This window comes from Coloeus monedula (assembly GCF_965178545.1).
Source record: "Coloeus monedula genome assembly, chromosome: 1".
NCBI lineage: Eukaryota > Metazoa > Chordata > Aves > Passeriformes > Corvidae > Coloeus > Coloeus monedula.
Genome location: NC_138781.1, coordinates 21,702,875 through 21,715,163, shown reverse-complemented (window position 1 = coordinate 21,715,163; position 12,289 = coordinate 21,702,875). Strand labels below are relative to the sequence as shown.

Here is a 12,289-nt window from a genome sequence, read left to right as displayed (position 1 = left end):
AAAGCAACTCAGTAGTCATATCATTAAGACACTGACATATGGGTGTGCTTTACCCAAGAAATGGAGTTCAGTCCATGGTGTAAATTCCTCACACACTGAAAAATGCTCTTCTTGTAAAGACATTAGCTACCATGTTAGATACCATGGTGCTGGCAAGAGGTGCTGCCAGAGGCAGAGGAGATGCTTAACACTGTTCTTCCACTGTGACTTTTGAATGTAAATTTACAAAATAAGGCCTAAAAGAAAATAGTAGCATCAGACATTGTATGACACTGAATGCTACAGAGCAAGAAAACCAGTCTCCCCATTGTGCAAGAAAAGTATTTTCTATAAACTCAGTAATATTGTAATTGACTGAATGGTCTTCTTTTATCCTGTCTGATTAAAACAGAGACAACAGCATGTAACTGGTGATGATACAAAATTTTTAATTTACATGCAACATTTATGGAACATCAAGGCAACAAAACATACAGTTTTGGCGGTTTAAAATTCTTTTTTTAAAAATTATTAATGTTTAGAACTGAGAAAGATGCACGACTGATTGCCCATGCACAAAATGACACCCAGAAACACGTGTCAGACTACATAAAAGACTTCAGCTAAACGACACATGTAGCTCTAAGAAAAGAGCCATCAGTGAACATGACTGAAGATCATGATTACTGCCCCCTCCAAAACACTGATGTGGTGTGACAAGTGTTTAACAGCAAGCAAGACTGATTAAATCACTGTACATTGATGCAGAATGTTAACTTGTGGAATCTGGATTCCCTCATTTTATTTGTAGTAAAAATGCATCTCTAGTTTACAAATTTATATTTAATAATGTTACTCAAGAGACAGGTGCTTCATGTGATAACAAAAAAAGTTCCATGAAGTAATGGACATTCTGGCGGTGTACGAAAAGATTTAATGGTCAAAGTTTATTACAGAGAATTAACTGGGTGGATATTGAGGGCTTGAAAGACCTGGTGGTTTTGTTAAACTGCTTTAAAATTCTGTATTAAAATAGCATCAGTGGTTGTGTACCCTGCCATGGATGTAGTGACCTCCAGCAGCATGGACTAGAGAGTTGAGATTGATTTTTATTCTCCACCTAAATCCAACAGTACCTTGAGTTCCAGAAATGCATAGCCTCATACTTAAAAAGACTAAATATTTCTTGTAGTTTCAGTAAAGGTAAGAATGAATCCTCTTTCTTTCAAGCCCACCCTATGATGACCAGTTTAAAGCAGTTGCGCCAAGGTACCATCACAAGAGGTAAATCAACCAAACCTGTACAGAGTGTAGTGACATACTGTAAACACCGAGGAGTAAGCAATAATTAAAAATCTGTCTTGTATTGCAGCTACTCATGTAAACAATTTATGAAACTTCTTTGGCACAAAAAAGCATTTTCCCTAGCACTTATAAATACAACGTACTTACATGCATTTTGCTTTTGTTTAAAAAGTTACTAATCATACTGATAAGCATTACCTTGATTAGCAAAATTCATAGATAAAGGATCCATTGTATCTTACAAAGAATTAAGAATATAGTTTGCAATTCAAAAATTATTTTGCAAACTTTGAAACTGTAGGGTAATCTGGAAAGTTAGTTACATTTAAAAAATTACTCCCTTTTTTTTTTCCTCCTATCAGTAATTTAAATCAGTGGCAAGTAATTTGAGAAAACTGACTTAGAGTTCTGCTGTATTACCTAAGCAAAAAGAATACCTATTGCACTCCTACAGGGATGAGAAAAGTCTTTAACACACAAATACAGTCATTACATTGTTTCCCCTTTTTCACCTTCCTTGGGATCTTGCCAATAAACACAGAATCCAAACTTTACAAGATGCTTACCCCCATCATCCAGAGCCCCCATCTTTTCAGCAGGAAATTTCTTGTATGATGTTAGATTATCTGTAGCCCAGGCCACTTAAAAGCATTTAGTGAGTTTGCTCACCATTTACGAATCACTATTTATGCTTGATTTATATGATCAAGTTACATTTGTTATTCACATGCAGCTTCAAGAGTTTGTGTTTCAGTGTGATTCTTCAGTGTGACTGGGACATCTCCTAAGTGCCATGATCTTAACAGGAATGCAAAACCTAACACTGAGTAAATTTGAGAAACGCTGTTGATAGGTTAAATATGCTATTTGAGGTCCTACGCAACATACACAGATGAAAAGCTGGATTTTTAGGTATTTATTTGCCTACAAAGACTGGTGTTAAGAATTCCCTGTCTGTTCTCCAGGAGCTGATAAATATTTAAAGCACTGCAGAGTACAGTGGCTAGAGCAGGTCCAGGCTAGTGCAAGGAGAAACAAAGCTGATGGCATTTAAGTATAGGACTGATTTCCAACTGTTTCATTTTAAAAATCAGTAATAAACATCAGATTATACATTCTGTACCTGACCAAGAGATTTAAATAATTCCAGACCAAAATAGAAAATCTGAAAAGTCCTCTGGGGGAAAGAAGAAGCAAATGAAAAATGACCAAATTAGTGAATTATAAAGGTAATCATGAAAAGAATAAATAAAGCAGCTTATTATTTAACTCAGAACTAGCAGTCTTCACTGCAAGTTGTTTTATGGAACATAAATCAAATGCATACAACAAAAAGCTCTTCCTTGTGTGTATCTCAAGATGGTGTTAAGCCTGGACTTGTCATTTCTGTCGTGGGACTTGCAAGGTATTCACTTGATTTCAGACTTGTGAGAGACTTATAGCTTGCTACTGATGTAAGAGAGCCACAAAGACCAAGCAATGATGGAGTGTCTTCCTTTCCTGTTAAGAAAAGTAAAAATTAAGCTAATAATTTTTGCAGCACAAGATTAGTTGACCACAAAAAAATGAGAGAACAGAAAAAGCTGTTTAATCTACACTACTACAAATTCCATGCTATGCTTCAGCACAGGCATGTTTCATAAATGTGATTGGGAAGACACAACTGACACCACACCTTCCCTATCCAGGTGGTAGAGAGATCCCTACAGGCTGGGCTGAAATCAGTCTTGAATTAAATTAGATTTTAATACTGCTTACAATTAAAAAAACAACCTCAAAATTCTTCATCCTTGATATTTAAAAAAAAAAAAGGAATTTTACCTATTCTGTAACACTAAGGTTCTGTATTGGCAAATCTATTTAAAGCTTAGAATTGATGAGATACAAAAAGGGTTCTTTTATAACAATTTATATTCTATACCCAAAATACTACTATTTCACAAATCTTCCAACATTTTCCTGCTTTTCACAATTGCCCACAAGATGGAGCAGCTAAGCTTTGATAAGCATACAGGTTTGAAAGGGGCTATGTGCTTATATTACATTTATATACACAGTTCATATCACGTTCCTCTCTCTATTTAATGGAAACACTGTCAGGCTGCATCTCCACATATAAATGCTAGATGCCAGATGTAAGAATGACAGTGGTAGTTGCAAATCCAGTGCCTTTAATCATTATTTTAAAACAAACAAAAAATCAAACACAGAGTTTGTTATAGCAGAAAGCTCTCAGAAGAGCCTCCTTGTAGTGGAGCTGACTGGTTCTGTGATGGAGAAGGAAGAGATGTGCAACATATTTGAAGTTTAGCTTTAAATACAGAGGAGTGGGGTGGGTATCGTCATAAATCCAAACTTCTTCAAATCAAAGTCCTTAGGGAAAGTGAAACAAGTCATATAACATAATGAAAATCATGTTTTTCAATGCATATTTTCTTCACACTGAAAATTCGTCTCACAGGGACTGAAGTTCAGAGCTACGAAGAACAAAATTAAAGGAAGACATTAGACTGGCTCTGTACCTTCATTTAACAAATTAATTCCATCTTGCTTCCCATCTTGTGAGTGACCTGGATCCAGAGAGGATTGAGAAAGACTAACTTCTGCTGAAAGTTGGTCCAGACTTTGAAAACTTTTCCTGCAAAGCAAGTAATATTTGATAGCAACACATTTAAAGCTATAACAAGTTATCTTCAACTCTCCTTAGAAAGTTTTCTTTAAAAACCTATGCAGTTAATCTTTCTTCTCTTAAGCACTATTTTTGTTTATTTCCTAAGCCAGTTCTTTCCTAAAGCAATGATTTCTTTTTCTGCCCTTTTTTAAAATTAATCTGAAGGAAGAAAATTTTTATGGTAAGCAAGAGAAACTGATTTTAATTACCAGCTGATCCTTGTACATTGTAACAAGTGACTCCAATAGGATATGTTCCAAAGTATGCTGAGGGAAATACGTCATTTTCATCTCCCTGTTCCTGTAAGGGGGAATCAAAATAAATATTAAACTTACTCATCCCATTGTTGATTGTGCTTTCTATAGAGTAGAGTGTCCAAGGCAACAGCATTGACATCCAGAGCTCCTGGGGAAGGCCACTGATTGGTGAGGTGAGTAGTTAATTCTTGTCTTGACCTCAGGTCATTATTCTTTAGCACAGTTCTGTGAATACAAAAGAGTCTATTAAATGCAGTTAAGATAAAGGAAAACCAGGACATAGATGATCACAGAATCACTGTGGTTGGAAGAGACCTTCAAGATAATCCAGTCCAACCATCACTCAGCACTGCCATTGTAACTCCTAAACCACATCACCCAGTGCCAGACCCAAATCCTCTTAAACACCTCCAGGAATGGTGACTCCATTACCTCCCTGGGCAACCTATTCCAATGCCTGATCACCTGAACAGTGAAAAAAATTTTCTACTATCTAATCTGAATCTCCCCTGTCTCATCTTAAGGCCATTTCTTTGGGTCCTGTCACTGCAGGCACAGCAGAAGAGACTGACCACCACTCACTACAAACTTTTGGGTACTTGTAGAGAGCGATGAGGTCCCTACTGAGCCTCCTCCAGACTAAACACACTCAGCTCCCCCAGAACGTGGTTTCTAGACCCTTCATGAGCCTTGCTGCCCTTCTCTGGACACACTCCAGCATTTCAATGTCCTTTTTGGAGTGAGGGGCCCAAAACTGAACACAGTACTTGAGGTGCAGCCTCACCTGTGCAGAGTACAGGGTGAGCAACACTATTCTTGATACAGGCCAAGATGCCATTGGCTACCTTGGCCACCTGGGCACACTCCTGGCTCATGTTTACCATCTGTCAGCAAGCACCCCCAAACAGCTGTCAAGCCCCTACTCCCCCAGCCTGTAGCACTACAGGGGGTTGTTGTCACCTAAGGGCAGGACCTGGCACTTCACCTTCTTGAACCTTTTGCAGTTGTCTTCAGCCCACTGATCAAGTCTGTCCAGATCTCTATGCAGAGCCTTCCTACCCTCCTGCAGATCAACACTCCCACCCAACTTGGTGTTATCTGCAAATTTACTGAGGGTGATCTCAATTTCTATGTCCAGATCATCAATAAAGATGTTAAACAGGTCTGACCCCAAAACTGAGCCTAGGAGAACACCACTAGTGACCATCGAGATGTTCTACTTCAAGTGACCAACAGATTGCAATTTCCACAAAGCATCCTAAACTGTTCATTTTTCCTAGGGGAAGCAACTTAGAAATGCACTGAGGCATATTTATGAACCAAAAAAAAGTTAAAATTTGAATCCTTCTACAAAAGCAATAAAGAAGAGCAACTGCATTTAAAAGGTTCTATCTGCCAGCATAATGGTAATTAACAAGCCAGTATTTTGCAAGCCCACTATGGGAATGTGATGTGCTTCCCTCACCACCAATTTTTTTGCAAAAAAAATTTTTGGAGCACCCTCTCATTCCTCTTTCAATACTTTTGCAGAATGAACTAAAAACCAGACATGTTAATTCCACTGTATGCTTTCAGGCAAAATGTAACACACAGTTATTCTGTTTTCTATCACCTTACAGTTTCTAGTAACTTATGTCTATAACTGATAGAAAAACTGTAAACTGAGTATCTTAAATGCTCAAATTATTTTGCCTTGTATTCCCAATGAAGCAAACCAGTTTTCTAAAATTCTGGAAATTAGGAAGCTAATACGCCAGTACTGGAAATCACCAAAAGTCATACAGAAATAAGGAAAGTACATAGTTCTTTAGGCTCCAATACAGGACCAGCCTTTTTCCAATAGTACAAGGCAACCTTTGATTTGCCCTTATACTGCTGTAGCATAACTAGAAATAAAAGTATTATCATTTTGTAATTGAGTTTTCTAAGTTCTCCAATCCACAAAGTACTAGACAGTAGTAAAATGTTGCTCTACAATGAGTTTGACTATCTCTGGCCTGAAGCAAAAGCTAATTTACTCATCTCCATACCAAATGTACTCAGAAGTTCAAAGCCAAATGCCATATTGCTATCCAAAATGCCAAACTGCACAGCAAATTAAATAACTATTCATGGCACACATACATTTACATGAATTTTCCAATAACATTGTCAACAGGTCTATTTTTACAGTGCAGTTTTTATTCTGGTGGTATCTGAACGGTTTAGACAGGAACCTCTGTAAGGGCACATAACAGTGCCCAAAGAGCCAAAATTTCCCACAAAACAAAGTAGGACAGTAGTAAGCTCAGTAAGGAATTTTTAGCAGCTGAGGTTGACAGAGGAGATTCAGAGTTTTACTGTACAAGAAGGGGATGAAGCACCACCGTGATTAAAACTAGTTTCAAGAAACTTCTCTCAAGATTACTAATTCCCTCAGCATTCATACAAGTAAACAATCAACTTTTCTACCCAGGAATCCACTCCCTCACCCTCCTCTCTAAGAGATCTACAGGAATAACCACTTTGGTAACTCAAAGCTCTCAATAATTTCAAATATCTTGTATGGTATTCACTCCCCCATGTAATAACCTTAATCCCATGGGGAACATTGAGCATTACACAGGGCTGTTACAGGTTTGTTGATTTGAGGAAACTGAAACAGTGAGATAGCAAGTTCTTACAAGGTTTGCCAGGTACATTACATCACCTCCTCATTCAGAAGGACATCTTGAATGTTTTCACAGAAGTTTCATAACAGGACACAGTTTATATGAACAACTATGCCCACAGTGCCTAAATGCAAATCCACACATGTAGCACGTATATGCAAATTTCCATTTGGACAACCCCTGTAGGCTATCACAGACACACATCTACAGACAAGTTACTAATAGAAGCATTTTTGCATTTGACATAGGTTTCTATATTAAATATATCTAATATTTCTATATTCCACAAATCTTTATACCATATTAACCTGAAATTTCACCCCTTCTGTGTGAACAAAGAAATTCTGAAGCAAAGCCTCGCCAAACTTCTCCAAGGATTTTAACATAACATTTAAAGATAGTTTTGGTAGATCACTTTTTAAACCACTCCAGCATGCTCAGGAAGAAAACCAGGCATCAAGTAGGATACAGAACTAACTATTCTCCCCTTAAAACTTGTATTTTGAATCTTTAAAAATATGTAAAAATAGATTTGAAACTATAAAGTCAGTCCAAGCACTGTATCAAAAACCAGTAATATAGACGATAGAAAGTTAGACAAAATATTTACACCCAATGCTATTAGTTACCACCTATTTTATCAGCTTTGTAGATTATTTAGCTCTTTCCTCTTGTGCAGACATTTTTCCAAGTGTCATAAGATTCCACTGCAGCAGAGAGTCATTACAAAGGCATTACCTCCAGAGAGCAATTCTCTTGATACACAAAAACTGCTACTGCCTTTGTTTAACCAGACTTATTGGAAGAGTTGAAGTATTAAACTGCACAGAAACATGAAAGCATTTAGGTTGGAAGAGACCTTTAAGGTCATTGAGTCCAACCATAAACCTGCCACTGCCAAGTCCACCACTAAACCATGTCCCTAAACGCCATGTCTACCCAGCATACAGAATCCTACCACTCTTAATCACCAAGATGATCCTGCTACAAATATTCAAAAACAGCAAAAGAGGTGGATACAAAAGCATTTACTGTAGAAGAAGTTTAAAAGGAAGAAAACATGATCAAGTTTTAAGGAAAAAAGCAAATACAAATTTCAAAACTCAATGTGAAAAAAAGCTGTGCAAGACTATCTATTGCTGTCCTGTTCTTGTTCAGAGAAGAGAAACACTTTCTAGAGGTTAAAAGCTCTCAAAGGACAACAACCTATTTTATCCAAGGCATACTGAATTTCTACACCAGTGCACCGTTCCCCAGAATGCAAACAGTGTAACCAGTGCTGGCCAGCTCTGGGCAGAGATGCTGCAGGGTTCGAAGCAGGACTTTTCCTCATCACCAGGAGTGCAATGAGTATGTAGTTCTACTTTTAAATAAAGTTGAATGAAATATGGTTCTATTGGTTTTGTATATGTGAGGATTTAAGGATGATGCAAGGTAAGTATGTGGACAGTATGTTAAGCTGTTTAATATAGGAGTAAAAGCAAGGACACTCCAAAAAGAAAAGAGGCTAAGAGAGACAATAGGATTTACTAAAGAGAAGCTAAAAACCAAGGAAGTACTATTAAATCTGAGTGAAAACAAGCATATACACCAAGCTGTTAACTCCTGTTAATTTTTCATCAGTCTGGAAAAGAACATAAAAACAGCGGCTAAAAGTAATAATCTCAGGAAGGCAGTTGGTACATGGTGAACACAGTGGATCTTAGTAAGAGATTGTATGACTTTTTTGATGAAAGACCAGCAGTGTGTGAGATACAGCTGAATAGGGTATCCTGGATTAACACAGTGGGACTGCAGAGTGCAGAAGGTTTTGTGCAGTGTAGGAAGAATATGTAAGAGGGTTAAGCTCATTTATGGTACATTCTCTAATCTAGGTATGAAAAAATTCTTGATTTTCTGAGAGTCAGTGAACTTCCCCTCTCTCATCCAACTAACTGGTATCTTCTGTGTCTACAATTATTTCCATCTCTTTATAATCATGTTGGCAAAAAGTAGCAGTAGCTGTTTTATAACCTGCAGAAAGGAAACAGTTGTACCCTTAGCAGTCCTTACCCCAACCAACACTTCTGTAAAATAACTTCATATAGGGTTTCAAGTTCTGCAAGCATTATAAAAATAAAGAAATTATGAATAGATAGGCAGAGAAAGAACACTCAACAACAAGCAAAACATCAGCCTATTACCAACATTATTTTCAAACGGACTCCAAAAAACAGCACTGTACCAGCTATTAGGAAGGAAATTATCCCAGCTGAAACCAGGGCATTTCTTTTAAAATAACCAAATATCCCTTGTACTACTTCACAGCATAGGTTTTTCCATAATGCATACATATAAGGGTAGTGTAACATACACAGTCTTGCCATGTTGTCCCAGGATACCCTATTTATGACACTTAAATTGTGGTGGGATATTTTTAATATCTGAAAAAAAATAAAAACTCCACACAAACTGAAAATACTACTGCAATAATTTGTTTGGCAAAAAAATCGGCAAAAGAGATGAGAACACCTTAATACTAAAATACATTTTTAAAAATGAACAAATATATCCATTACATTTATATTTTTTGTTCTCTATACCAGGAACTACTACTAAAATTAGGCTCCTCTTCAAAACCAAAAAAACCTGTTCAGTTAAAAACATCCTGTTAATGAATTCCAGCCTATTACAAAAGATTACTGATGAGTCATTAACTAATCAATACCAACATACTCCCAAATTGGAAATAAGTGTCTGCAGATACATATGCTCCCTCCAGGCCTGTAAATTTACTTACTTTTATTCACGAATAACAGAAGCAGCCAAAGCATTCATCAGGTTTACATAGCTATTCCCAGAAATATCTCTGCATGCTTTTGACTCTCAGTTCTTTAATTGTGTATTTAAGAAGCTGGGAAATGTGAGATTAGTAAAGTCTTCCAATAAACATCCTTCTCCTCTACTGTTCACTGACCCTGTGTTTCTCAGGTACCCTTCAGAATATTTACTTGCACATTTCCTCAACTTTTATTATTTTGAGCTGTTTATTTAATGATTTATTGTTTTGAGAGTATTAACCACATGCAGGATATATTTCTGTACAGTACACAAAAATAAAATGCAATTGACAAGTTACTGCCCATTTCCATCCCTGCTGCCTTTCAGTTCTGGTACAATCATGTTAGGGGGCACTGGGAAAATGAAGCATCAAAGTTAGCTATTTAAATTTTTTTTTTTGAAAAGCTTTCTTGTTTTGTCTGTTTGTGTTTGTTTATGGTTTTAAAATTTAATTCCTAAGACAACCCCACAAACACTTCTGTTTACACTAGCACTGCTTTTGGCAGCTCAGCTGCCTCTCAAAAGATTAAGAAATGACTGCTTCGAATTAATACATCTAAGACTTCTGCATCTTGCAAGTGTGACCTGACTTAATAGTGAGAGACAGGGACAAAAGACAACCAGTATGTGGGGTTCCTGCATGCAGAACAGAAATTACATGAAACAGTGATTATATTTGGTCACTTACTATACTGTAACTGCAGCCTCTGTGAATTTAAAAATTAATAAGTAAATAGAATTTAATCTCAAGTTTAGTCCAAGCAAATATAGAAAAACCTTTCCTGGGTAACCACATAAAATTTCTGGTCTCATTTCAGCTATACTGGATTTCCAATCTCCCCCAGATCAAATCCAGATTCATTGGAAGCTTATTCCAAAAGTTCCATTTACAGATTTTTTTTGTTTAATAAAACAAAACTCAGTTCTGTTTCCAATTATACCTATGAAAAACCAGTAATTTCTTACCTGCAGGTTTAATTTCTCCAAATCCAGAAAATGCCAGTCCAGTTGGCAATTTGCCCTCCTACCAGCAGATGAAGACAGGAAATAAACCAAACAGACTAATTCCCTAAGAAAGGGAATTACATCAGATGAGTGTTCCAGTTCAAGAACTACCTGAGTAGTGAAAAGTAAAAGTGAAAATAAAAGCTTAAAAAAAATAAAACATTTGAATAAGAACAAGCTTCAAAACCCCTTATTTAGGACAGGAAATATGGAATGCAAACTTAAATTGACAGCATACATGAATATAACTAAAATCTGTAAAAGCAACTCCAAAATAAAAAGGGAACTCCCAAGCTGTCAGTACTGTAGCACAGCAGTGAGCTGTCTGGACTGGTATGTCATTGGACTTTGAGAAATTAGATCAGCAGGTATGAAAATGAGTTACTTACCAGTAGAGTGTGATGCTGCAATGTATGATCTCTGTCAGATTTGTGCCCTGTGCAGTGACACACTATTCCCCAACCTAGATAGATCCCAGAGCAGTTAGATCCCAGCAGGTTTTCTAAAGGCAGTTGCTGCAGTGAAAAAAAAGCAGGAATGTCCTACCGCAACACATTTTCTTATTCTGACTGACCAACAGATCTTTGTGTGTCACAGCAATGGCACTACTTATGCCACAGAACAGACACCCTTGAAGCTTCTTCAGCATTTTTTAATCCTCCTTTATTGTCTCTTAGAGAGATCTTGAACTATATCCTCCAGTAACAAAATTAGTTATCAATTGTACACAGCCTTTGATATTCTTGACCTTTGGATAACTTGAGGAAGTTTATACTGTCAGAAATACCGGCAGCTGGACTCCCGAGTTCTAGTCTAACTGCAGTGAAGACTTTGTTTCAGAACACAGACATCCAAAAGGAATATCATAATATGTTGACTTTGCATATGCTCATTAAAATAGCACTGCAGCATGTGATTGACACTCTTCGTGTCCTTGCACAAATAACCCGATTCTCTGGAGGAGGATGACAGGCACAACACAACCAGTTTTCCCAGGTAGTAGGTCTTGACAGAAAACAAGAATGCTGATCCTGATCAGCAACCAAACTACTGAAAAAGTAAAGAGCAGATTTAAAGTCAGCTCTTCAACTATCGGATCAGCTGAGAAATGGAGGATTCTTAGCAAACATGCTTTTTTTTTTGACAGATTGTCTAATTTGCCGTCTGTAAATATTCTCTCAAACTCAGCTTGTCATTTAAGGATTTTTTTCCCTTTGTCAGTGATGTAAATACAAAATATCCATTTACAGCTGAAGTCCTTTAAAAAAAACATTTCTACAAGGGTGTCAGAAAAAAAATAAATCAAGTTCTTCCTTCTTAACAGGTCAGGAAAATTTCTCTAAAACCACTGGTCTTCTCAATAGTTTTTTTGCCATTTTAACATGATTCCTTTGAATTCAGTAAAAACAGGAGAAAAAACTGCAAAATGGTTGAGTAAATTTAAGAAATGAAGCACAAAACCCTGTGACTCTCAGAAGCAAATGGTAATGCAAGGTTATTTATCTAAACAGATAAAGCACAAAGAGATCAAATTCAGGCTCTATGATCACAATCCAGCAGTTAATGATTATGCACCATGACTGACTTACCATATTTTTTAC

General features: G+C 36.9%; 1 protein-coding gene across 2 annotated transcripts in view; it reads right to left on the bottom strand.

The window, feature by feature from the left end:
- Positions 1-2,191: 2,191 nt before the first annotated feature.
- The window catches only part of RUNDC3B (RUN domain containing 3B), a gene marked incomplete at its 5' end in the record, with an annotated part of 48,539 nt that continues 38,441 nt past the window's right edge, over positions 2,192-12,289 (bottom strand). The window contains 3 exons of one of the 2 annotated variants that reach the window (XM_082298896.1): positions 2,192-2,784; positions 3,807-3,922; positions 4,291-4,437. In XM_082298896.1, the coding sequence (XP_082155022.1) occupies positions 2,639-2,784; positions 3,807-3,922; positions 4,291-4,437 (409 nt within the window). In that variant the 3' untranslated portion in view covers positions 2,192-2,638. The remainder of the gene's footprint in view (positions 2,785-3,806; positions 3,923-4,290; positions 4,438-12,289) is intronic. The other variant, XM_082298897.1, reaches the window with a different exon arrangement.